The 27,996-nt window shown below is 44.8% G+C and overlaps 1 protein-coding gene across 2 annotated transcripts; it reads left to right on the top strand.

Moving 5' to 3' along the window:
- The first annotated feature begins 90 nt into the window (after positions 1–90).
- On the top strand, positions 91–27,665 carry RARS1 (arginyl-tRNA synthetase 1). 2 transcript variants are annotated; one of them, XM_069970678.1, is made up of 15 exons: positions 91–176; positions 8,521–8,655; positions 9,641–9,829; positions 12,693–12,801; positions 14,763–14,863; positions 16,316–16,437; positions 18,373–18,493; positions 19,416–19,545; positions 21,496–21,600; positions 21,766–21,944; positions 22,526–22,635; positions 22,896–23,001; positions 24,247–24,419; positions 25,532–25,779; positions 27,478–27,665. In XM_069970678.1, exons 3-15 carry the CDS (start codon positions 9,677–9,679, stop codon positions 27,585–27,587), a joined length of 1,767 nt encoding a protein of 588 aa, XP_069826779.1. In that variant the 5' UTR covers positions 91–176; positions 8,521–8,655; positions 9,641–9,676; the 3' UTR covers positions 27,588–27,665. The 2 variants fall into 2 exon arrangements, with proteins under 2 accessions (XP_069826779.1, XP_069826771.1); XM_069970670.1 differs by lacking the exon at positions 91–176 and adding an exon at positions 7,310–7,409.
- Positions 27,666–27,996: the final 331 nt, after the last annotated feature.

The following is a 27,996-nucleotide window of genomic DNA, read 5'->3' as shown; positions in this document are numbered from 1 at the left end:
TCTATCTAGAATGTGTTCCTTGCTGACTTCCTGGTTCACAGCTATTGGGTAATTTTTTTTTATCCTGGAAACTGTCTAAAGTCCTGATAGTGCCTCAATAAAGAAGTTGCTGTTTTACTCAAGCGCCAGTGTGTTTGTCATTCTCTCCTGCATGCAGTATAGTCAGAAGCCACCAGGTAAGTCAGTGACTATAAATTACGCATTTGCATTTTTGTTGTGTTTCTTCGCTTACCTAATCAGAAGATAATCTGTCTGTCTGGGCTGCAGTATGATCAGTATCACCAGGGACGTCAGACTGTGTATAAGAAAGACGGCTGCTAGATTGTGTTTGCCAGCTGCATGGATCGCGTCTTGCTGGCTGTGGCGCAGGGAAATAATTCTGGTCACATTCATCCATTGCACTACAGCCAAATAGATGTGATCCTTCCGGGCATGCGCAAGACTGCAGTAACACGTTGAAGATGTGGAGCCGATGCCGCGTCTGTGCAGTCAGCCATAGTTACAGCCGGCAACATGGTGACTACTTCTTGGAGGCGGCGACCCCAATGACTGTGTGTGGACATATTGTGAAACACGTATACCAGTTATCAGGTCATTTTTTTTAACATTGGAATAGGGCTGTGGGCGTATATAGGAGGTAATGTAATAGCACAATGCATCACGTGTGAAATCTCAGGGACAGAATCAATTTCTACCCTCTTTACAGTTAAAGGAGAAGTTAGTATTTTTTAATATGTTATTACTTATGGAAAGTTCAACAAATTCTTAATGTACATGAATTATGATACATGCACATATAGGGCTATTTCCCTTAATTTAGTAGATCAGGGAGGCTTCAGATTCTGTAAAAAACCATGATGTCACGAATCAGGTGTAATTTCTATGGAGTGTCCAGAAGGGGTCTCACTATATATGAAAGTCTATGGCACTATATTGTTTCTATGGATGTCTATGTAAAAAGTAATGTAATGTACAGTGTATGTTATTGATTGAATACATTTATGGAACACTTTGGGGAGCAAGTGTCCTTGCCCCTCAAAGTATTCCATAAAAGTATTCAATTAATACATTTGGAGGGAATCAAGATGGGAGGGAGAGAGGTGCCTGTGCATCTAACTACACCCCCCCCCCCCCCCCGCTGGACACATATACATACACAGTACTACTCCTCCCATCATTTTCCTATAGTATTAGCAGATAATGGGGGAGTAGTACCAGAGCTATCCCCATCACCTGCAGCGCTCACCGCCGCCCCAGCCTCCTGACGACTCGTTTCCTGATATCACCTGGGTTGCTGGGGGTGCTCCCCAAAGTATTCCATAAATGTATTAAATCAATAACACATACTGTACATTACTTTACATAGACATCCATAGAAACAATACAGTGCCATAGACATTATATATATATATATATATATATATATATATATATATATATATATATATATATATATTTATTACACCCCCTGCTGGAAACTTCATGGCAATTACAACTGATTCATGATGTCATGGTTTTTTACAAAATCTGAAGCCTCCCTGATCTACTAAATTAGGGAAATAGCCCTATATGTGCATTTCCCATTAATGTACATTAGCAATTTGTCTAACTTTCCATAAGTAATAACATATTAAAAGATATGTTTTGGCCGGAGTTGTCCTTTAATACATATCGATCAGTGTCTGATTAGCTACAATGTAATGAGGTACAGGAGGAGGAGCCATAATATGGACACTAAATAGCCCTTGTGGTGGAGCTCTGTGAGAGCAGCATGGGAATCACAGTGTACTGCCAGGGGAGACAGAGGCCAGTGTACAGCACAGAGACCCCAGACCCAGGGGAGACAGAGGCCAGTGTACAGCACAGAGACCCCACACCCAGGGGAGACAGAGGCCAGTGTACAGCACAGAGACCCCGCACCCAGGGGAGACAGAGGCCAGTGTACAGCACAGAGACCCCGCACCCAGGGGAGACAGAGGGCAGTGTACCGCACAGAGACCCCGCACCCAGGGGAGACAGAGGCCAGTGTACAGCACAGAGACCCCACACCCAGGGGAGACAGAGGCCAGTGTACAGCACAGAGACCCCGCACCCAGGGGAGACAGAGGCCAGTGTACAGCACAGAGACCCCGCACCCAGGGGAGACAGAGGGCAGTGTACCGCACAGAGACCCCAGACCAAGGGGAGACAGAGGCCAGTGTACAGCACAGAGACCCCAGACCCAGGGGAGACAGAGGCCAGTGTACAGCACAGAGACCCCAGACCCAGGGGAGACAGAGGCCAGTGTACAGCACAAAGACCCCGCACCCAGGGGAGACAGAGGCCAGTATACAGCACAGAGACCCCAGACCCAGGGGAGACAGAGGCCAGTGTACAGCACAGAGACAACACATCCAGGGGAGACAGAGGCCAGTGTACAGCACAGAGACCCCCACCCAGGGGAGACAGAGGCCAGTGTACAGCACAGAGACCCCCACCCAGGGGAGACAGAGGCCAATGTACAGGTCAGAGACCCCACACCCAGGGGAGACATTACAGTGTACAGCACAGAGACCCCCACCCAGGGGAGACAGAGGCCAGTGTACAGCACAGAGACCCCACACCCAGGGGAGACAGAGGCCAGTGTACAGCACAAAGACCCCGCACCCAGGGGAGACAGAGGCCAATGTACAGGTCGGAGACCCCACACCCAGGGGAGACAGAGGCCAGTGTACAGCACAGAGACCCCGCACCCAGGGGAGACAGAGGCCAGTGTACAGCACAGAGACCCCACACGCAGGGGAGACAGAGGCCAGTGTACAGCACAGAGACAACACATCCAGGGGAGACAGAGGCCAGTGTACAGCACAGAGACCCCGCACCCAGGGGAGACAGAGGCCAGTGTACAGCACAGAGACCCCGCACCCAGGGGAGACAGAGGCCAGTGTACAGCACAGAGAATCAACACCCAGGGGAGACAGAGGCCAGTGTACAGCTCAGAGACCCCGCACCCAGGGGAGACAGAGGCCAGTGTACAGCACAGAGACCCCGCACCCAGGGGAGACAGAGGCCAGTGTACAGCACAGAGACCCCGCACCCAGGGGAGACAGAGGCCAGTGTACAGCACAGAGACCCCAGACCAAGGGGAGACAGAGGCCAGTGTACAGCACAGAGACCCCAGACCCAGGGGAGACAGAGGCCAGTGTACAGCACAGAGACCCCACACCCAGGGGAGACAGAGGCCAGTGTACAGCACAGAGACCCCGCACCCAGGGGAGACAGAGGCCAGTGTACAGCACAGAGAATCCACACCCAGGGGAGACAGAGGCCAGTGTACAGCACAGAGAATCCACACCCAGGGGAGACAGAGGCCAGTGTACAGCACATAGACCCCACACGCAGGGGAGACAGAGGCCAGTGTACAGCACAGAGACCCCAGACCCAGGGGAGACAGAGGCCAGTGTACAGCACAGAGACCCCAGACCAAGGGGAGACAGAGGCCAGTGTACAGCACAGAGACCCCAGACCAAGAGGAGACAGAGGCCAGTGTACAGCACAGAGACCCCAGACCAAGGGGAGACAGAGGCCAGTGTACAGCACAGAGACCCCGCACCCAAGGGAGACATTACAGTGTACAGCACAGAGACCCCGCACCCAGGGGAGACAGAGGCCAGTGTACAGCACAGAGACCCCAGACCCAGGGGAGACAGAGGCCAGTGTACAGCACAGAGACCCCACACCCAGGGGAGACAGAGGCCAATGTACAGGTCAGAGACCCCGCACCCAGGGGAGACAGAGGCCAGTGTACAGCACAGAGACCCCACACGCAGGGGAGACAGAGGCCAGTGTACAGCACAGAGACAACACATCCAGGGGAGACAGAGGCCAGTGTACAGCACAGAGACCCCGCACCCAGGGGAGACAGAGGCCAGTGTACAGCACAGAGACCCCGCACCCAGGGGAGACAGAGGCCAGTGTACAGCACAGAGACCCCTCACCCAGGGGAGACAGAGGCCAGTGTACAGCACAGAGACCCCTCACCCAGGGGAGACAGAGGCCAGTGTACAGCACAGAGACCCCGCACCCAGGGGAGACAGAGGCCAGTGTACAGCACAGAGACCCCAGACCAAGGGGAGACAGAGGCCAGTGTACAGCTCAGAGACCCCAGACCCAGGGGAGACAGAGGCCAATGTACAGCTCAGAGACCCCACACCCAGGGGAGACAGAGGCCAGTGTACAGCACAGAGACCCCGCAACCAGGGGAGACAGAGGCCAGTGTACAGCACAGAGACCCCGCACCCAGGGGAGACAGAGGCCAGTGTACAGCACAGAGACCCCGCACCCAGGGGAGACAGAGGCCAGTGTACAGCACAGAGACCCCAGACCAAGGGGAGACAGAGGCCAGTGTACAGCTCAGAGACCCCAGACCCAGGGGAGACAGAGGCCAATGTACAGCTCAGAGACCCCACACCCAGGGGAGACAGAGGCCAGTGTACAGCACAGAGACCCCACACCCAGGGGAGACAGAGGCCAGTGTACAGCACAGAGACCCCGCACCCAGGGGAGACAGAGGCCAGTGTACAGCACAGAGACCCCGCACCCAGGGGAGACAGAGGCCAGTGTACAGCACAGAGACCCCGCACCCAGGGGAGACAGAGGCCAGTGTACAGCACAGAGACCCCGCACCCAGGGGAGACAGAGGCCAGTGTACAGCACAGAGACCCGCACCCAGGGGAGACAGAGGCCAGTGTACAGCACAGAGACCCCGCAACCAGGGGAGACAGAGGCCAGTGTACAGCACAGAGACCCCGCACCCAGGGGAGACAGAGGCCAGTGTACAGCACAGAGACCCGCACCCAGGGGAGACAGAGGCCAGTGTACAGCACAGAGACCCCGCACCCAGGGGAGACAGAGGCCAGTGTACAGCACAGAGACCCCGCACCCAAGGGAGACAGAGGCCAATGTACAGCTCAGAGACCCCAGACCCAGGGGAGACAGAGGCCAGTGTACAGCACTGAGACCCCAGACCCAGGGGAGACAGAGGCCAGTGTACAGCACAGAGACCCCGCACCCAGGGGAGACAGAGGCCAGTGTACAGCACATAGACCCCACACGCAGGGGAGACAGAGGCCAGTGTACAGCACAGAGACCCCGCACCCAGGGGAGACAGAGGCCACTGTACAGCACAGAGACCCCACACGCAGGGGAGACAGAGGCCAGTGTACAGCACATAGACCCCACACGCAGGGGAGACAGAGGCCAGTGTACAGCACAGAGACCCCGCACCCAGGGGAGACAGAGGCCAGTGTACAGCACATAGACCCCACACGCAGGGGAGACAGAGGCCAGTGTACAGCACATAGACCCCACACGCAGGGGAGACAGAGGCCAGTGTACAGCACAGAGACCCCGCACCCAGAGGAGACAGAGGCCAGTGTACAGCACAGAGACCCCGCACCCAAGGGAGACAGAGGCCAATGTACAGCTCAGAGACCCCAGACCCAGGGGAGACAGAGGCCAGTGTACAGCACTGAGACCCCAGACCCAGGGGAGACAGAGGCCAGTGTACAGCACAGAGACCCCGCACCCAGGGGAGACAGAGGCCAGTGTACAGCACAGAGACCCCGCACCCAGGGGAGACAGAGGGCAGTGTACAGCACAGAGACCCCAGACCAAGGGGAGACAGAGGCCAGTGTACAGCACAGAGACCCCAGACCAAGGGGAGACAGAGGCCAGTGTACAGCACAGAGACCCCGCACCCAGGGGAGACAGAGGCCAGTGTACAGCACAGAGACCCCGCACCCAAGGGAGACATTACAGTGTACAGCACAGAGACCCCCACCCAGGGGAGACAGAGGCCAGTGTACAGCACAGAGACCCCGCACCCAGGGGAGACAGAGGCCAGTGTACAGCACAGAGACCCCTACCCAGGGGAGACAGAGGCCAGTGTACAGCACAGAGACCCCGCACCCAGGGGAGACAGAGGCCAGTGTACAGCACAGAGACCCCGCACCCAGGGGAGACAGAGGCCAGTGTACAGCACAGAGACCTGCACCCAGGGGAGACAGAGGCCAGTGTACAGCACAGAGACCCCGCAACCAGGGGAGACAGAGGCCAGTGTACAGCACAGAGACCCCGCACCCAGGGGAGACAGAGGCCAGTGTACAGCACAGAGACCCGCACCCAGGGGAGACAGAGGCCAGTGTACAGCACAGAGACCCCGCACCCAGGGGAGACAGAGGCCAGTGTACAGCACAGAGACCCCGCACCCAAGGGAGACAGAGGCCAATGTACAGCTCAGAGACCCCAGACCCAGGGGAGACAGAGGCCAGTGTACAGCACTGAGACCCCAGACCCAGGGGAGACAGAGGCCAGTGTACAGCACAGAGACCCCGCACCCAGGGGAGACAGAGGCCAGTGTACAGCACAGAGACCCCGCACCCAGGGGAGACAGAGGGCAGTGTACAGCACAGAGACCCCAGACCAAGGGGAGACAGAGGCCAGTGTACAGCACAGAGACCCCAGACCAAGGGGAGACAGAGGCCAGTGTACAGCACAGAGACCCCACACCCAGGGGAGACAGAGGCCAGTGTACAGCACATAAACCCCGCACCCAGGGGAGACAGAGGCCAGTGTACAGCACAGAGACCCCGCACCCAAGGGAGACATTACAGTGTACAGCACAGAGACCCCCACCCAAGGGAGACAGAGGCCAGTGTACAGCACAGAGACCCCGCACCCAGGGGAGACAGAGGCCAGTGTACAGCACAGAGACCCCTACCCAGGGGAGACAGAGGCCAGTGTACAGCACAGAGACCCACGCACCCAGGGGAGACAGAGGCCAGTGTACAGCACAGATACCCCACACACAGGGGAGACAGAGGCCAGTGTACAGCTCAGAGACCCCGCACCCAGGGGAGACAGAGGCCAGTGTACAGCACAGAGACCCCACACCCAGGGAAGACAGAGGCCAGTGTACAGCACAGAGACCCCACACGCAGGGGAGACAGAGGCCAGTGTACAGCTCAGAGACCCCGCACCCAGGGGAGACAGAGGCCAGTGTACAGCAGAGACCCCGCACCCAGGGGAGACAGAGGCCAGTGTACAGCACAGAGACAACACATCCAGGGGAGACAGATCACACTGACAAATATTCACAACCACTGGAGAACTACAACCCCTATCATGTGCTGCAGGCTGCCGGGGCGCGGGAGGAGCCGCAGGTCTGAGCATTGGACACTTTCCGCTCGGCCCTTCGCCCGTACATGTCACGTGTCTGGCCGGCAGGACTCGGTTCCGCCCAATCCTCAGTACTGTCTCCGCCCGGTGGAGGTGACGCGGTTTCCTGTGCCGGCCTCTTCCCCCGGTGTCAGTGTGAGCAGAGCATGGAGGGACTGGTCGGGCGCTATGAGGAGAGGCTGCAGCAGCAGGTCAGGCGGAGTGCAATGAGACATTACATGTGACAGACGGCTGTACCGGGGCAGCACGGCGCTGTGCTCATACCACGTGTGACTGCTGCCTGTACAGTCATGTGCCACACGGAGCGTCCGCTCACAGTACAGCGCTGTCACCATTTCCGGGTGCTAACAAGCTGGCCTTACCTATGACAAATATAAGCAAGGTTCTGATTGGTCAGTGTGGCAAAAAAATAAATAAATATATAAGCAAGGTTCTGATTGGTCAGCGTGGCCAGAGCTATAAGCAAGGCTCTGATTGATCAGTGTGGCTAATAATATAAGCAATTGTCTGATTGGCCAGTGTGTTAAGTAATGGGAAAAAAAAGTGGAAAGATGGTCCTGATTGGTCGATATGCGTGGAATACATTTTACTCTAGGTTTCAGCAGTTTTTGTCATTTTGCTAGTAAAGTTTTGTGAAATAATTGCATTGTGAGTGATTACAATAATTTCACCCAGACACGTCCAGCAGAGAGATGCACACACATACACTAGGTGAGTGTTGCTGTAGGTCTCCAACCTGTGGTAGAATTACATCTCAGTGGTCATTGGGTACTTATATTTTTGTGAATGGTGAAGAAATTCTTTAAAATAACAGTAAATGGAGTGGAGGCAATCAAGGACCTGACACGTCCCATAGTAATGAGTGGGACAGGGCTGTTTTTCAGCAGATAAGTAGAAATCCTGAAGACAGATGTGATCCCAGTCTCACATACTCCTCCACCTGTAGCAGAGCACATGGAGGTATTGTATATATTCTATTACTCACTACAACATGCCTAGATAGACACATCCCATATCTGTAAGTAAATATAAATAAAGATACAACCCCTTTGTAGACCTGTTCTAGGATCCCATTGATTTTGACATGATCTTAGGGTACTGCCAGATAGATGAGGATAATAAGGGGCTATTAGTGTTGTTGGAGGGTTACGGCAGCTCTTTATGGCGCCCAGTATTAAAGTGACACACGTTTTGCAGAATGTAACACCTAATGCATGTATTGCTGGAGTAAAAGACTTTCGAATAATTTTCTTACAAGCACTGTAAAATTTTAACTAGCTTTATGTGTCTTTTCTTTATTAGGAAGCGGAGATTAAATCTCTGACTGCTGAGATAGAAGCCCTAAGAAACTTTACATTTGTTGGTGACTCCCCAAGTTTAGAGGGACTGAGGGACGAGAACTCCAAGCTCAAGTATCGGCTGAACATCCTGCGTAAGGTATCTATTGAGAGTGGAAATAATGCACAATGTTATATACACATGTATACAATACCTGATGTAGGCATGCTGTATTTGTGTTTTTATTAGAGATGAGCAAACCTCGAACATGCTCGAGTCCATCCAAACCCGATCGTTCTGCATTTGATTAGCGGTGACTGCTGAAGTTGGATAAAGCTCTAAGGTTGTCTGGAAAACATGGATACAGCCAATGACTATATCCATGTGTTCTACATAGCCTTAGGGTTTTATCCAACTTCAGCAGCCACCGCTAATCAAATGCCAAACGATCGGATTCGGATGTACTCGAACATGCTCGAGGTTCACTCATCTCTAGTTTCTATCTGTCTTAATCAGAAGAGTGCTTCTACTTGGTTTTACAGTAGAATAGGAGAAATATTTCAGTGTGTGTGTTATATAACATACACACTTAACTATTGTACATGCCACTATTACAGATTAAAACGTGAATTCCCATCTGGACATTTTTGACATGTCTACAAGATATGTCATAACTGTCTGAAAGATGTGGGTCATACCTCTGGGACCTACATTTATCTGGAGATGTATGGCACCCTCTAACCTTCTCACCGCTACTAGAGGTGGTTGTGTAGCTGTATTTGAATTTTTTTTCCTAAATACCCTTTTAGGCTATGTTCACACAACGTATGAGACCGGCTGTTCCGTGACCCGGGCCGGGTCACGGAACGGCCGGTCTCTGGTCTCTGAAATTGAGTGGATGGCCGCCATATAACAGTAAATAACTGTCGTTATTTTAATACAACAGCCGTTGTTTTAAAATAACAGCACATATTTGCCATTAAATGACGGCCATCCACTCAATTACAACATTATGTGAACAGAGCCTTTCTGTGTTTTCAATCCACTCCTTGTTTTGGTTTCTATACAGCCTTAAACATACAGCCTCAAATATACGTAGTGTGAACATAGCCTTAAAGTAAATGTCTTTTCTTTTGTTTTATAGAGTCTTCAGGAAGAAAAAAACAAATCAGTAAAAAGCATGATTAACATCAATGTCCAGCTCCAGGAGATATTTGGCAGGGCTATTAGGGCATCATATCCTGAATTGGTAGATGCTCCATTGGCAGTCACTCCAAGTCAGCAGCCTAAGTTTGGTGACTACCAGTGCAACAGCGCAATGGCAATGACCCAGGTAAATGTCTTTATTTTACCTTCATAGTCTTTAAGTGTATATGATATTTTCCGTGCAGACGAACCATCTGAAACTAAGCAGTGATTTTTTTTTGTCCAACAAAATTGTTCCTAAAGTTAACTTAAAGGGAACGTGTCACTTCCCCTAACTTGTTTGTTTTAGTATATGTGCAGGCACTACCAAACAAGCACGGTACTTTTCTTTTTTGAATGACACTACTCATAGGCAAAGTATAGAACAGAAGTTACGTACTACTCCTGTAGTTACTGTATAGTATAATGCACACACAGGCGTGACTAGGAATCATGGGGCCCCATAGCAAAAAACCTGTATGCCCCCCCCCCCCCCCCCAACATACTCAACTGGCCAAGTGCAGTCCCCCATTGCGTCAGTAGTGTGCCAGAGAGCTGGAAGAACAAAAAAAGCATTGTATCGTGCAAGTTTAGTATGTGTACGGGGGGCTTTTGTGACTAGAGGTGCACAGGTTCCTCCGGCCACAAGAGAGACCCACAGTGCCATGCCACGTGTTGTGAGCCACTACCAGGAAAGCCGACCACACTGCACTGGAGCTACTGCCTCTATAATATGTTTATAATACCCTCATATATACCCCTCTATCATAAATAAATATATATATATATATATATATATATTTATTAATTAGAGGTGTATATATAAAGGTATTAAATACTTATTAGAGGGGTTTGGAACACTTGTGCAAGCAGGTGCCTTTACCTGCACATCATTGATGTAGCTCCTCCGCTGTGAGACTACAGTATGTCCCTAGGAAGAAGATGTAGTCCTGCATATTACCACACAGCAAGCTGGGAGATGTGGTTTAACCGTGCCACTGCTTTCCCTCCTCCTATACTGTGTCATCCTGTTGCAGAACTACAACTCCTATTATGAGTTGCCAATATGGTTTAATGGGGGTTGTAGCTCTGCAACCTGGATGTCCACAGGCTGCAAAACTACAACTCCCACCATGGACTGTTAACAGGACATGGTGGGGGTTGTTGTACTATGGGGGTAATCTCACCTGTCCTGGTTCCTGCTCTGTCCTTCTCTGGCTACCTTCCATTGGTCTTCTCTGTGCTCCAGGAGGGAAGTGAAGGTGATGGGTGAGGGCGGCCTGAAACACTGTATAGGGGGATGGGGGGGGAATGGCCCTCGATCTAACACTGTGTGCGGGGGATGGGAGAAGTGTGTGGGCGGCCTGGGGCTACTGTGGGTGGGGTGGGGGGGTTTCTAGGGCAACTCTGACACAGTGCGGGCGGCTCTGGGACACCCTGACACGCTCTCCGTGGGCACCCTGAGAGTATGAGCAGAGGATGTGACCCAGCTGAGAGAAGATTGCAGGGTGTTGTGCTTTGCAGGACTGCTCCGTACTCAGTCACTCCTAACAGCCCCTCCCCTCTTCATAGCCACATAATGGAGACAGAAAACCTGCTTCTTCTGAAGTGAGGGGGGAGGCTGGGAGATTGCTTTTTCAGTACAGAAGGAAACTCTTTTAGTCCATAAAACCTATTACAGAGTTTCTTAAAATAGCTTGTACTGTTGATATTTAATGTTTTCAGAAAAATTACCCTGAAATGACAGTTACGCTTTAATGTCTGCCCTTACATACACTCATTTAGATGTTGAGGGCTACAGGATGCTGACTCAGATGTCCCACTGCAGTGCCGCACATACATATGTAAATATGTGTATTCACCAAGAAATAATCTCTGCAACCTCTTACCTAATGGCCCCCTGTTGTGCTGTTCATCTGTTATTTGTACTATGGTGTTACCAGTAGGAGGCATGTCTCTTCACAGTCTGCGCTTATCCAGTCAGGGCTGACAGTACCAGACATGCCTGTAGCTGGTAACAGTTGGCGTTTTAGCCATACATCTATTATAAGAATAAAGGCCCTCATTAACCTGATAAACGGCCCATGTAAAAGGGCAAGCCACCATCTGACACTCACTCGTCAGCTGATTTGACCTTTTGTGTAGTCAGTAGGATCATTATTATCGGCCGCACATCAGCTAAAGTTTGTGCTTATTACGGATTCCGCGCATAGAACTTCATGCGGATTCTCCTGCAAGGCCCCACTTGAAGTTCCTCCCATCCCATCAAAAAGAAAAACAAGGGACAGCGCTCCATGGCGCGGATCAGCTAGACTAAAAGGGGTGAAGGGATAGAATATGGTAAGCCACACCTGAGTTGTGCTGAACAGGAGGCACAACTCTCGGAATAGCATCAAAAGTGAAAACCTGTGAACCGCTGCCACTCCCGAACTCCACCAAAGAAATAATGAGGAAAAACACCACCAAACTCCAAAAGCGAGGATCCAGACGCAGGTCCGACTAATGGTGACCAGATGAATAATGTACCGTACCGATAGTATATGACTCTTGAAAAAGGAACCGGTTCGGTTCCGAAACGTGTTGGGTCTTTTTAATAAACTTTTATAGTTTTACATTATTCATCTGGTCACCATTAGTCGGACCTGCGCCTGGATTCCTGTTGTTGGCGTTTGGTGGTGTTTTTCCTCATTATTCCCATCCCATCAGGCAGATTCCGCTGTCCGCCGAAAGAATTGACATGTCAATAGACATGTAGTGTGCACATACCCTAACAATGCATTTAAATGGCCACACAGTTAATCTTGCCAAGGAAAAGACACTGGGAGCAAGCACTAATCTAGCTTATTGATGCTAGTTCGGGACTGCACATGAACCATGTGGAAAGAGCCTAAACAGCACAACAAACAATTATTTACTATAACAGGTCAGGTGTTTTTAAGTGCCAATACCAGTAAAATAAAATTATTAAATAGTGTGACGGAAGTTGCAACTATGTGTTTTTTTTTTTCCAGATGCTTAAAGCAAAAGGTGAAAAAGTGAGCCCAATTGAAATTGCAAATAAAATTGTTAAAAACCTTCCAGAAAATAACTTGATTGAAAAAACAGAAATTGCTGGTCCAGGTAAAGTATGTTTAACACTAGCTTACACCTGACTCTTGCCGCTAGCATTCATTTGCCTTTTGCAGGTTAAAACTAAACATACACTTTCAATAACTGATGGGCGAATGATATTTCAAAGTTATCCCTTCAGTTCTCTTCCTGTCCTCCCTATACACAAGAACATTCGGCCTGATTCTTTAGGCCCTAAACTAAAATCATCAGGCGCCGACTGATGTCCGTGCAGCCTTTGCCCAAACAGTTTCTATTACCTGTCCACACTCCCGATCTTCTCCTGCGCTTTCCTGGCCGAGTTGGCTCTCAGCTCAGACAGGCCACTCTGAAGCTGCAGCACATAGCACTGGGGAGAAGGTAAAGCGCGGAAGACCGGGAGCGTGGACATGTAATCCAAACTGTTTGCAGCTCTTGCTAAACAATTATCGGGCTGTGTAATGGTGCTTCTACACTGACAGATTTATCTGACAGATTTTGGAAGCCAAACCCAGGAAAGGAAAGAGGCAAAATCTCAGTCTTTCCTTTATGACCTGTTCCCTGCTTATAGTCTGCTCCTGGCTTTGGCTTCACAAATCTGTCAGCAGATCGGCGCTCGTTTACAATATTGATTGGGCCGCCATCTGCCCATGGAATTGGACCCTTAGACTGCCTTCACACATTTCCTAGATCCAGTCTTTTGTTGTATTAGCAGATGGAAAACAAGGAAAGATTTTAGAAATATATATAACCTACATTAGAACATCAAACCTTGGCCAATCAACAATGACCTATATAGGGTCAATCTCAACTATTAACCTATATTAACTCCGTAAACAATTCCACAAAAATTCTCTTTATCAATCCAAATTAATTTTATTGAAGAACAACAACCCGTAATCCCATAAAAAACATGTATACACACAGACAGTTAAAATCAGAAGGAGTCAGGACATAAATTATACATGATTATTCACAAAGATTCCATGATGTATTAGACACTAGCCCAAATGACTACAACAATATTGCATATAATAGTATCTATATATTGCACAGAATAACTACAGATAAATCCCTATATATTGCAACACCCCCAAATAGCAGCAGATATTTATTGCACACACTGGAAAGTATGACAGCCTACTATCAAATACCAATAAGTATACAGCAGCACACAATTATTGCACATACGTCCCAGTTACAACTATGTGTATCATATCCCTGTCAGGATGTGTTCATACATGTGCCCCTGTGTCCCTATGTACATGCCGTCCCATATGCCTATACCACACTGCGGGGTAAATGTTCCCCTGAAATAATAATCAGGGCAACTGCAGGGATCAATCACTCACCCAGTCTGAATGTCCTGACTCCTCCACTACACACCCCAATGCGTTTCACCTCTGCTTTTACCTGGAGCGATGGATTGGAGGTAATACGTCTGGTGGCCAATTATGCAAAGTATCCGGTGTCAACTATTGCTATTGCTTGACTTTGACAACTAGATTGATACATAAAGTAGGTGGCATTGTGCAGTTCTTTAAATTTGCTTTGTAGGTTAGTTTCTGTGTCCACAGTCTGTGCAGTTTATGGATGAGATTTGTGAATTCTTTATTAGTATAGATAGACACACATGAGCCAACAGCTGAACACTAGTTCCTCAAAAACATGTATGCTCTCCCATGTACATGTACATTACAGTGTATTCTCACAGTTCTTAGATGTGTCTGTGTATGACTCAAGCAAATGTGACTCCTGGGTGTAGTATGATTTTTCAACCTACGTAACAATGACACGAGTCCTTTAATGTGTCACTATTCTGTGCAATCCTAATTGACCATGGAGAGAAGCAAGTACAGCGACCATCCAAAGGATTTGCATAGAACCTTCTGGTGTTGTATGCTAGCTATACTACCCTGCATTCTACCTGTAAAATCTGTGATTACTTCGTCAGTTGTCATGATTTTAATATTGTTACACATCTGTTTAAACAGGTTTTATTAATGTGCACATGCAGAAGAGTTTCATATCAAAACAGCTGACCAAGTTGTTGGTGAACGGTGTTCAACCACCTGTAATTGGAGAAAAGAAAAGGGTAGGTTTTTTTAAATCTATTTTAATTTCCAGCATATTCCAACTTTATATTTGTTGTACCTCATCAATATATGTCGGGATGCTGGCAGAAAGGTATGCCAATGTAGCCCAAGGAGAGCTTATTGAGTTGAGTGGACCAAACATAATGTATAGTAAGGCTAGGTTCACACACAATAAGACACCGGCCGTGTCACAGAATGGCCGGTGTCAGTGAAGTTCATCCCAGACAGTACTGCAGTACCGGCCGGATTAACTTCAATTCTGTTGAAATGGGATGTGCCTGCATCCCAAATCACCATAGTACACAATGGAAAGTGTAGCCAGAGCTGAATATCAGCCACACAAAACTGACATGTCTGTTTTTCCTGTGGCCGCTAGGAATCCCGGGCGGAGTGTATACACTCCGGCCGGGATTCCCTCTGGCTTTAAGGTAATGTATCTTTTCTATTAATCATGGCCATTGTTGCAATTTGTTGGCATTGTTGCAACAATGACCGTGATTAATAGAAAAGATACGTTGTGTATGTGAAGCGCATGGAGGATAATGGCTCAGTTACATGACCTCTCTGCCCGCTTCTCCCGGACGTGGTACTACTGGGACCAGTTCACTGATACTTTAGAATTCAAGACTTTCATTAATTGCTCAGTGAAAGGTTTCCCAGTCTCTCCCCTCCACCCACCTCCCTTGTTATTTATTTTTTATTTTTCCTCTTCCGATCCCCCTTCCTTCTTTTCTTCTTCCTCTTTTTCTCTTCCCCTGTGCCTTTCACCACCCCCTACTCTCCCCTTGCTGGTTATTCTGGAGGTTTGGGCCAAGTCATTCTGGTCATTTCCTGCATGTTTTTGAGTACATCGTTGTGTTATGAAGTGTGCCTGTTTCTTTTCATTTTGATTTATGTAATTCCTGGTTGCACTATACCTGGCACTGTTGTTGTTGTAGTTAAAATGCAATAAAATTCAGAATAATAATAAAAAAACATATGTTGTGTGAACATAGCCTAACTCTGTATGCTCCATTTCCTGAAGATTGTATTACTTTGAGAGTCTCAAAAAAGAAAAAAAATTGATACAATTGGGAAACCCTCAATAGGGTTATTTAAATAAAATAAAAAAGAACAAAAAAAATGACAGCCTGCTAGGATGATAAAATGCCAAAAGACGTTATACTCACCTGTCCCATCCTTGCTGAGTAAAAGCAACACTACTGCATTCCCCTGCTGCCTTTGTTTGCTTGGTGATGATGTTCCAGGGCCCCCTGCAGAAAATCACACACTTCTGCAGTAGTCTGCATGAAACCATTGGGGCTTGTTAGATTCTGAGTAAATTATACTTTCTTATGTTATCATCCTAGCAAGCTGTAGCATTCATTTTATTATCACTCTGACAACCCCTTTAACATGTGGTGCCTGGAAATGTAAACCACACACTAAACTAAGTGAAATTTATGTTTCAGGTGGTAGTTGATTTCTCTTCTCCAAATATTGCCAAAGAAATGCACGTGGGCCATCTGCGCTCCACCATTATAGGGGACAGCATATGCCGGTTATTTGAGTTTGTTGGACATGATGTACTCCGGTAAGATTGGTGAATTAACAAGATGTTTTTTTCTTTTAATAAATAAAGCAAATCAATGTAGACTCTAAATGCGCCTAGCCCATAATATAGACTAATAATTTGGTCTCTGAAATCTTAGAACCTGTCTAAGTATGGCGGTGTGGAATAGTACGTGACATGGAGCCAGGAAAGAATGTGCACTTCTCTCCTGGTTCCTTCTCCTGATCGGTCATTTTTCTCTGACATGTTAACCCTTTGAAGCCCAATCCCAAAATGACCCAGTGAACCGCGACAATTTTCATTTTAGTTTTTTCCTCCTCCCCTTCTAAGAGCTCTAGCACTTGTGTTTTTCTATCTACAAGGCCATGTAAGGGCTTGTTTTTTACAGGAGTAGTTTTACTTTGTAGTGGCATTTTTCATTCTACCAGAACATTATTATTTATGAAGATATAAATTGGTGTAATCATAAAAATAGAATGCAATATGGTAACTTTTGAGGGGTTCCTGTATCTACATAATGCAATATATGGTAAAAGTGACATGAAACCATTATTCTATAGGTCAGTCTAAACACAACCACATGCATGGTTACACAGATTTTCTAATGTTATATATATATATATATATATATATATATATATATATATATTTTTTTTTTTATGAAATCCTTTTTTTTTCTTTTTTTTTTTTTTGCAATTAATTATTAATAAAATGGCCCTATTGTGACGCCTATAACGGTTTTAGTTTTTCACCTATGGGGCTGTATGAGATGTCATTTTTTGCGCTATGATCTCTAGTTTTTATTAATACCATATTTGTGCAGATCCAACGTTTTGATCACTTTTTATAAAATTTTTGAAATATATAATGTAACAAAAAATTAATAATCCTGGAGCTTTTTTCCCTCTTTTTACGCCGTTCGTGTTGACGATTGTTATATTTTAATAGATCAGACAATCACGCACGCTATGGCATATAATATGTTTATTTATTTTTATATGTCTTTATATAATGGGAAAGGGGGGTGATTTTAACTTTTATTGGGAGAGGGGCATTGAGGTATTTTTAAAAAATTTTAACTTTTTTTTTTTATACACCTTTTAAGGGACTTTTACATACAATTATTAGATTATACACACTGATCATTGCTATGCCATAGGCGCATAGCATTGATCAGTGTGAGAGGCGCTCTGCTGATTAAGCCTACCTGTGGCAGACTCAATCAGCAGTGCGCCGTTTGGACCTTATGGAGGAAGGGAAGAAACCTCCAGCGGTCCGGTAATACGACCGGAACACCCGCAGTCACACTGCGGGCGTCCCGATCGGTAAGTGACAGGGGCTGCCCCTGTCACATGTAAACGCCGCCTGTCGTTAACGGTGAGGGCCCAGCTGCTGAATGCAGCCAGCCCCCACCTACTTTGAAGCATGCTCCGCTTCAGAGCACGCTTCATAACACAGGAGGTACCGGTCTGCCCAGGGTCGTCTGGAGACAGGCACCTAAGGTGTACCGGTACGTCCTAGGTCGTCTAGGGGTTAAAGGTACTTTTTATTAAATGATAGTGCCCATCTAAAGAAAGTGCACCAGCTAAGAAAAAAAAAAAGTCCTTTGTGAGGTCAGTTACTGGGTGTAGTAATACTGATCCGCTTTTAGCTGTTGCTTCTTTCTTCATGGACCGGTTGTTCTGTGTGATTACTGTGGTGTACAGATTGACCTGTGTTGGGTAATCTTATACCTCCTCCAGCTTTAACCCCTCCTTCCCTCAGAATATTGCTTTCAACTTTGAGAGCCAGGCCACCAAATGTTACAAGTGACTTTAAAAAATGTTATTTATAGGGTATTAATTCCCTTGTGCACCCCTATTTGTATGTATCGTCATTAGTTTAAATGTTTAGTAGTTGCCTTTATGTCTAGAAATACAGATCTTTTGTTGTAATCATTCTGTCTTCCATCTACAGGTTGAATCACTTAGGAGATTGGGGCACACAGTTTGGCATGCTGATTGCTCACCTGCAAGATAAATTCCCAAACTACCTCTCAGTCTCCCCTCCTATTGGTGATCTCCAGTCATTTTACAAGGTATTTTTTTGGAAAAGGTTTTCAAACATAACCTTACAAATCATCTTGTAAAAGACCAATCTTAATTAGGAACTAAGGAAGCCCTTTATACATACTGTATACTGTATAGGAAAGCTTCAGTGTAACATGAGCCCTAAGCAGCTGGAGAGTGGCACTGCTGCTCAGCATCTAGTATATAGTGTGTATATATATATATATATATATATATATATATATTTCACTTGAAGAAGCATTTCTCTTTTTTTTTTTTTTTTTATTTGACCATCCGCTGCGCACTGGTGCATATACTCACCAGCGATGATCGGTGTTCCGGTCCTGTGGCGCTGTTCAAATCCAGCGCATGTTCACATCACCGCTCCTGTGACCCCTCTTCTGTCTCCATGTCAATTAAAGGCCGGAAGTCATGCTCTCTAATGAATTCTTTATGGGAGAGTGTGACTTGCGGCCTTAAAGACAGATGAGGGGTGACAGGAACGGTGACATGCAGCGTCGCAGGACCGGAACGAAGCCACACTGCGGGACACCAATCGTCGGTGGGTAATCGTCGGATGGTCAACTAAAAATATTTTATGAACGGGTACTTTAATTCCCAAGATCTGCAAGATGATATGTGTATCTGTTGGGTAAAAAAAGTGCAGCCCATACTACAGTATATTAGTTTCCATCAGGTAATATAAGAAGAGAGCAAATGGCTCAGAATTAGTCATTTGTTAATAAATCACATGATGTGCTAGAAAAACTTCATATCTACCACCTTGTTTTTTGACAGGTTTTGCAGCACATATTCTGGTGGCTTTCAGTTGCATCCCGTTTGTTTGCCTACATTGCCAAAGTCACATCAGTGTCAGACTCTCTTAGTGTGCAAGTGGTCATGTGCTCTCCATAGAAATCTGTTTTTGAGTGATTGTTTTTGTTTTATTAGGAATCCAAAAAGAGGTTTGACGAAGAAGAGGAATTTAAAAAACGAGCATATCAGTGTGTAGTGCAGCTGCAAAGCAAGAGGCCTGACATCATCAAAGCTTGGAATCTGATCTGCGATGTATCCAGAAAAGGTGTGCAGTGGTAAAAGCTAAATCTACTGTATAGTTAACTTTCCCATGTAAATCATCCTGATTGTTATAAAGGGATAAAGCCACCTTTGAGAACACAGTAGGTCATTTTTTTAGTTTGTTGTCCTCTTAAAAGGAATTTCCTGAAATCTAAATAAATTGGCTAAATGAGGAAAATGCTGTAAAAAAAACATCCATTACTTGCTTGTATTTCATCTGTGCCTTGGACTGTCACTAGGTTTATTCTGTCCTATCTAGCATAAAATGTGTAATGCAGCCATTGCTCTCATATTCAGGGCATGGGGTTCAGTACTGTGCCACTCCTGTTGCCCACCTACCACTGACGTTACAGCAGTCTTGCCTACACACAGTACTAGCATGGGGGGAATGAATCTAATGAATAGGGGGAATATTAACCGGCTAATTAAGCCTCTAAATGCAGCTATCAAACCTGACAGCTGCACTTAGATGCTGTGCTCTCCCTGTCCCCTGTCCCTGGTGTCTAGTGGGACGGATCTCCCCCCCGCGATGGGGGGGGGGAGATCCGTTCTTCTGCCCATGCCGGGCCTCAGCGTCGCAATGCCGCTGATCCCGACTCGGCAATACATTGAGAGATCTATGAGAGATCAGTGCTGTGTTTATACAAGTCCCCCATGGGGGCTTCTAGTTAATGTAAAAATGAAAGTAAAAATGTTTTTTTATTAATAAAAAAATCCCCTCCGCTAATAAAAGTCAGAATCACCCCCCTTTCCCCATTTTATAAATCTAAATAAATAAACAAATAAATAAACATATTTGGTATTGCCGCACGCGTAATTGGCCGAACTATTAATTAATCACATTCCCGGTCTCGCACAGTAAACGGCGTCAGCACAAAAAAATTCCAAAGTGCAAAATTGCGCATTTTTAGTTGCATCAAATCCAGAACAAATGTAATAAAAAGCGATCATAAAGTCGCATATGTGCAATCAAGGTACCGATAGAAAGTACATGTCATGGCGCAAAAAAATTACACCTCAATCAGCCCCATAGACCAAAGAATAAAAGCGCTATAAGCCTGGAAAGAGAGCGATTTTAAGGAACATATATTTGTTAACAACGGTTTGAATTTTTTACAGGCCATCAGATAATATAAAAGTTATACATGTAACATATCCTTGTAATCGTAACGACTTGAGGAACATGCATAACCAGTCAGTTTTACCATAGGGCGAACGGCCTAAATGCTTTTTTTTTTTCTTTTTTAATTTCAATTTGACAGCGCAAATGATTTTTTTTCCCGGTTTCGCAGCATATTTTATGGAAAAATAATGCCTGTCATTGCAAATTACAATTTGTTTCGCAAAAAATAAGGGCTCATATGGGGCTCTAGGTGAAAAAATGCAAGCGCTATGGACTTTTAAACATAAAGTGGAAAAAGCAAAAGTGCAAAAATGAAAATTGGCTTTGACCTTAAAGGGGTTATCCAGCGCTTCAAAAACATAGCCACTTTCCCCCTACTGTTGTCTCCAGTTTGGGTAGGGTTTTGAAACTCAGTTCCATTGAAGTAAATGGAGCTTAATTGCAAACCACACCTGAACTGGAGACAACAGTAGGGGGAGAAGTGGCCATGTTTTTGTAGCGCTGGATAACCCCTTTAAGGGGTTAATATTGCTGACCACAGAAGGCATGTGCTTATAGTAGGGAGGATCTCAGAGGAATGGCTGCATTACACAAGGTACTAATACATTGTTGTAACCAGCTTTTCTGTCACTAGCTTATTGTGCCCTCAGACAGGATAGCATAAACCCAGTGACAACCTGATGTCCATTTTAATAGATACACTTCACCAGAGGACTACTTTGGGGAGGTGGAAGGTACCATGATCAGTTCAAATTATGAACAAATATGCCATTAAATGGTGTCATTGGTTTCATTTTCTTATAATTTACAGTTTTTCTATGTTACTTTAAGAATTTCAGAAAATTTATGACTGTCTGGATATTCGCATCATCGATAGAGGAGAATCGTACTACCAAGACAAAATGATTGCAGTGGTGAAAGAATATGAAGAAAAAGGTGACTACATATATTAAATGTGCATTCCTATATTGGTTCAGGGTAAAAATACCTTTAAAAAAAATTATTTATTTAAAGGGGTTTCTAGGCGGGAAGGTTTTTTGTTCAACTGTAAAAGATGATTCCTGGATTGTGATTATTTCAATAGATTTGTACATTTTGTAGGTCTTGTTGAAGTGGATGAGGGAAGAAAAGTTGTATTTCCCCCTGGATGCTCAATACCTCTTACTATAGAGAAATCAGATGGAGGTTTCACCTATGATACTTCAGACCTGGCTGCTATAAAGCAGAGATTATTTGAAGAGAAGGCAGATATCATTATCTACGTTGTGGACAGTGGACAGGTGAGGCCTGGTGTATGTAGATTTGAGCTTGAGAAAAAGGCTTTATGAGTTTGGGAAAAGTATTACATATATTGCTAGATGAACAGGACACAATGGCCCAGGTTTATTATAGAATGTAAATAGGACTTGGTGTAAATTGCCAACAGCAACAAATCACAGCTCACCTCTCTGCTCTGTTAAAGCTCAGCTGTGGATGGTTGCTTGCATCCTTTAATAATTCTGGGCTTGCGTCTTTGGAGACTTTCATCTATAGAGCTGCTTATGTGTAGTGCATTGTGTAGGAATTGCTAACTGCAAACACTGACTACAGCTCTGGCCATTGTTGTTGTTGGTTTATGAGTGCACATTATATAAGAGCACAATTACATATAAGATTGAGAAATAATAAATTTGAAAATTTGAAAAGAAGCCGCAAAGTATTATTAACTGTTATTATTTAGTTGTGCATTGGTACAGTAGGTGAAGAGGAGATAGACGCTACATCTAAAGACATTATACTATGATCAGAGGTACTAACTATGAATTGACATAGTAAGGCTGTACAGGTTTATTGCAGGTCTCATTTTGTATTCTTTTTCCAGGGTATTCACTTGCAGAATGTGTATGCAGCTGCTCAAATGATTGGTTGGTATGATCCAAAAGTGACCAGAGTAGAACATGCAGGCTTTGGGGTTGTTCTGGGAGAAGACAAGTGAGTAGTGAAAAAAAAGTAAAATATTTAATAACTTGAGATCTGTAATATTTAATATAAGGAAATAAAATAATTTCATCTGATTGCGTCAAGGTTTATTATCTTGGGAGACCTTGATCCTGTATAGTACTAAGAACTATTATAGGAAAGACAGTGAACCCATAAATCTGCATGAACTGTTCCAAATTATCTTGTCGCAGGATTACTATATAGATACATACGGTAACTTGTATCTAAACCCAGACATTAATGTATTTTAGGAAAAAATTCAAGACCAGATCTGGTGACACTGTTAGATTAATTGATTTGCTGGAAGAAGGGCTGAAACGCTCTATGGACAAGCTGAAGGACAAGGAGAGGGATAAGGTAAGCTATCTCATTTACAGGGGTACTCCAGAGAGTAGAGAGTAAAGTTGTTGTTTTTTTCTTGGGCTGTGTATTATAACTTAATTAAAAGAAATGTATACTTTTTTATTTATATACATTACACATCAACTTCATGGGCCCTTCTGCTTCCACCAGTTTTCATGTTGTAAACTGCAGCTCTATTGTTACAGAGCAGGTGCCAATATCTCCCCCCCCACACACATACACATCTAGTAACTTTCATGATTATCTGTCTCACAGCTATGTTTTCTATCCTTCCCATGCAAATACTCTTTTCAACCAGATGTGTGTTTTCTAATGGGGAGAAAAAAAATAAGCTGAGGCCTAATGCTGTCTGTACAAGCACCAGTCTCGTATATTGGTGCACATTTACAGAGCCTAGCTTTACAAGCTTTTCAGTGTGCCCCTTTGCTTCCATCAGTCCTCTGTTGCGCATACCTATTACATGGGGAGATGTGGTAACAACACACCATGATGTGTTGACTGCCCAAAGCAATCCAGTCAGCCAATTAATGAACATTTGCCACATGTAATTTTTTTTTTTTAATAATAAAAAAAACTCAATGGAGCCAAGCCTATAAAATTTACCCCGAGGGCAGGTTTGGCACCATTCTTTGAAAAAAAAAGTTGCTTTGTTTTTCTAATCCTAAAATAACTGAAAACTGTAGCTGCTCCTCTTTGTATCTGTATAGTCCATAAAATGTATGTATGCCTATTTCTATTCCTAACTTTCCTGATGCAAACTTTGTATTGTATAACCTTTTTAATAAAAATGGTCCGGTTTCCAAATGAAAAGATCAACATTATGGTAGCCATACACCTTCAACAACTATGTATACAAAGTAGCAGGACAAGGGTGGGAGAGATAACTAGCAGCTGAACGAGCTCTCTGAGAACAAAGGGGCAGGCGGTAATTTTCCATCATGTCCTACCCCTATCTCCAATGGCATCCTCTGTTGGTGGATGGTCGGGAGAGTCTCATAAACGTTATACCGAAGTATAATGGAGGGTACGGCCAACAAAAGTATAAGGTGTATAAAACCTTTAGATTGCTGCTGTGGGATTGATTGTGAGAGTCTTGTTAGGAGTTGAGAAGGAATTTATTTCCCTCAAATAGGGACAATTGCCAGCTCCCTCAAATGGGTTGCTTTCCTTTCCTCTGGATTAGTAGAGGAGAATAGGAGGATTGCACTAGATTGACAGATATTATTTTCTGTTTCCTAGGTACTGACTCCTGAGGAGTTGGAAGCTGCACAGAAAGCTGTTGCCTTTGGGTGTATCAAATATGCAGACTTATCCCACAACAGGATGAATGACTACATCTTCTCATTCGACAAAATGTTGGATGATCGAGGAAACACAGCTGCCTATCTGCTCTATGCATTTACCAGGATAAGGTACAGAGAGCCTGCAGCAAGTAGGCTACATCTTACTGAAATATTAGTATGTGAATAGTATTTGTATCTGAACCTAATGACCACCCTTAGTCTCTGTTAGTTCTCTATGAATTTGCTGAAAGATCAGCAGGTTAGTTGCCAGACCTTTATAAACTGCAGGTGTATACAGAGTTAGGGTAGGGCCACACTGCATTTTTGCAGTCTTTGTGTAATAGAACAAAAAAAGCTTAACCAGATGCATTTGTTTTCCATTGACTTCCATTATAAACTGATCCATTTTTTTATTTTTTTTATTTTGCCTAAACAAAAATGTGGTTGATTGCGTTTTTGTGGACGTTAAAAGTAACTATTTAAAAACTGATCCGTTATATGGACTGCAAAAATGCAGTCTGGATCTTTTGGGACTGTGTCAGTTTGAATTGGAAAGATATACTCCTTTTTCCAACCCATTACAGGGTTATTCTTACCTCAAAGTTATTCCATATCTGGAGGGAATGGGACGTTTATTTCATATCCAAGGTTAAAACATGCTGCAGGGTAACACCGACGCGTTTCGCGCGCATGAGCGCTTACTCCTGACTAAGGACAGGACTAAGCACGCATGCGCGAGAAATGCGTCGGTGTTACCCTGCAGCATGTTTTAACCTTGGATATGAAATAAAGCTTACAGATTTTAATTGCTACTGGAGTGCTGGAACCCCTACTTTCTCTAACCATTACTTTCATGCTGCCTGAACCAAGTACGTGGATCATGCATGATCCCCAGCAGTTTCTTCCTTGCTCACCAGTCTTAATGAAGCTATCCCTATTTGGGTATAGAGATATCTATGAATAAAGGCTGGTGAGTAGGCAGAAGCCATCTTGGATCACCTTAATGACTTGTGGTTCAGTGATAACAGGTTCCCTTTATGGGATGTGCTTGTAATGCCACATTTACAGGGGACATATATGGTAATATATTGCTGCCCTCTGTGTACAGGCAATCACTGGGTGGTAGACAAACCTGACAAGCTACAGGCAGCTGGATTGCTTTTAAGGAGTGATTGTTTAAATAATAATCCATCAAACTAAAAGGACAGAATATGTATAAGGTATTTATGTCTCTCTATCAGGTCCATTGCAAGGTTGGCAAATATTAGTGATGAACAACTGCGCAAAGCAGCTCAGGAAACAGAGATAAGTTTACAGCATGAGAAGGAGTGGAAACTTGGCAAATGCATCCTCCGGTTCCCTGAGATTCTGCAGAAGATCTTAGATGACCTCTTGTTACACACACTGTGTGATTACCTCTATGAATTGGCCACCACCTTCACAGAGTTCTATGATAACTGCTACTGTGTGGAAAAGGACAGACAAACTGGTAAGTATACACTAATATTGTAATATTGGATAACTTTGGACATTACTCTTAATGCCAATTCACACTTCAAAGAAAATTTATAAAAAAAAAAATGTTCTTGTTCTTGTCCATGTTCTTTCAGGCTGGGTTCACACTATGTATATTTCAGTCAGTATTGTGGTCCTCATATTGCAACCAAAACCAGGAGTGGATTAAAAACACAGAAAGGCTCTGTTCACACAATGATGAAATTGAGTGGATGGCCGCCATATAACAGTAAATAACTGCAATTATTTCAATATAACAGCAAATATTTGCCATTAAATGGCGGCCATCCACTCAATTTCAACATTGTGTGAACAGATCCTTTCTGTGTTTTTAATCCACTCCTGGTTTTGGTTGCAATATGAGGACCACAATACTGACTGAAATATTTGTAGTGTGAACCCAGCCTCAAAATGGAACAGTATTGTTCCCCCAATGTGAACAAAGTAAATGCAAAGAAGAAAAACAAGGATATCTGATTTTTTTTTTTTTTTTTTGTCACATTATATATCTGTAAAAAAAAGGTAAAAAATTCCCATGTGCAGAAATACAGTACCAATAAACACATATAAATCATGGTTGGAAAAAAGGGCCTCCAAACATTCCTGTAGGTGGAAAAGTAAAATGGTTGAAAGGGTCACAATAGGGCTATTTTAATAATTCTTTCTGAAAAAAAAAAAAGTAAAACCATAGAAAAGCTGTGTAAACATGGCTATCGTTGTATTCAGACTGACATAGAATAAAGATAACATGTCAATTTTGTTGTACAATGCATTGCGTAAGATAACAACCCAAAATTTCCAATTTCACCTCATAAATAACATTTTTGGGGTTTCACTATATATTTTATGGTAGATTGTAAGGAGTCATTACAAAGTGCAATTGTTCCTGTAAAAAACAAGCCCTTACATGGCCCTGTAGATGGAAAAATAGGTGTTATGGCTCTTAGAAGGCGAGGAGGAAAAAACTAAAACGTGTATCTTCAAGACCAAAACTGACTGTGTCCTTTAAAAGGAACCAGTCACCTAAAAACCACCTGTTACGATATGGGAATGTGCTGTAGCAGCACACAGCACACTTCCCAAACATGCTTTTCCCTGGAATGTACAACCCGAAACCATACTTTATGAACGTGCTGTATGTAAATTTCTCCCAAGTAGTCATCTGGGCGGTGAGCCAAAGGCAAGTAGTCACTGCCCTTTGGGTGTGATTAGACTGCATAATTGTGGTGATGTCACTTAGAGGCACGCCAACGTGAGGGGCGTTCTTGCTGCGCCACATTTTCACAGTTCATCGGGTTCACTCCGCGCTGTACTGCACAAGTGCAGAATAGCCTCGAACTCATTGCTGGAGATCTGGCAATGAGTTTAAGGCTATTCTGCACACTGCACGGACCGGACCCTCTGTACTGCCCATGTGCGGTGCAGTAAGGACATAGGCGTGCCTCTCAAGTGATTGGTTCCATTTAAGGTCGCTAAGATTTAGTGTTCTGTGGTAAAATAATGATGTGATAAAGAATTCTGGAGTGTTCCCTACCATATAAGCTGATCGTCTGCCGTTGTCTCTTTCTACCTGAAGACTGAGTATTATTCCTCCAATGAGATTTCCACTTATGGCGGTGTTTGAAATAGTCAATTCTTAATGGGTTAATTGCTGTATTCTTTAATCCTGCAGGTCAGATTGTCAAGGTGAACATGGGCAGAATGCTGCTGTGTGATGCTACAGCTGCTGTCATGGCTAAAGGATTCGATATTCTTGGAATCAAACCTGTGCAGAGGATGTAACGTTTTAGCAACAGAGATTCTGTTTGCAGAAATTGCTTTTACTTTTCTAAAATAAAAGAAACTGGAGAATGCAAAAAGCTTCAAATTTATGCCTGGTTATCTCTTTACAGGTTATTACAGTATTTTAGGCTTACTATGTTCGGTAAGGGAAATTAGTTATTAGGAATCTCCTACTATATTCACTGTCAATTTGGGTATGATAGCAGGGCTGCTGTGTGGAACCTGCATTCCTAGTGACAGTACTACAGGTACCAGCAGCAGAACATAGGCATTTTGTCCCAATGGGCATTGCAGCAGCTCTGATGATGCTTATACTAGTTGCAGAGCATGGATGCTGTAATCATTTGCAAAAACAATTGCAAAATGTAACATAATAGAAGGGAAGTCACTGCAATTGGACTATAATGCA

This window comes from Dendropsophus ebraccatus, chromosome 1 (assembly GCF_027789765.1).
Source record: "Dendropsophus ebraccatus isolate aDenEbr1 chromosome 1, aDenEbr1.pat, whole genome shotgun sequence".
Taxonomy (NCBI): Eukaryota; Metazoa; Chordata; class Amphibia; order Anura; family Hylidae; genus Dendropsophus; species Dendropsophus ebraccatus.
The sequence above is the reverse complement of the archived record's forward strand: the minus strand, read 5'-3'. Positions and strand labels throughout refer to the sequence as shown.

What these genes read in the sequence shown, in the direction of transcription:
- RARS1 (XM_069970670.1), top strand. Translation starts at nt 7,365, where the DNA reads ATGGAGGGACTGGTCGGGCGCTATGAGGAGAGGCTGCAGCAGCAG. An exon ending in GAAAGAATATGAAGAAAAAG is followed by an intron (nt 21,601 to 21,765) that starts GTGACTACATAT and finishes TACATTTTGTAG; the next exon opens with GTCTTGTTGAAGTGGATGAG. An exon ending in GGAAAAGGACAGACAAACTG is followed by an intron (nt 25,780 to 27,477) that starts GTAAGTATACAC and finishes TTAATCCTGCAG; the next exon opens with GTCAGATTGTCAAGGTGAAC.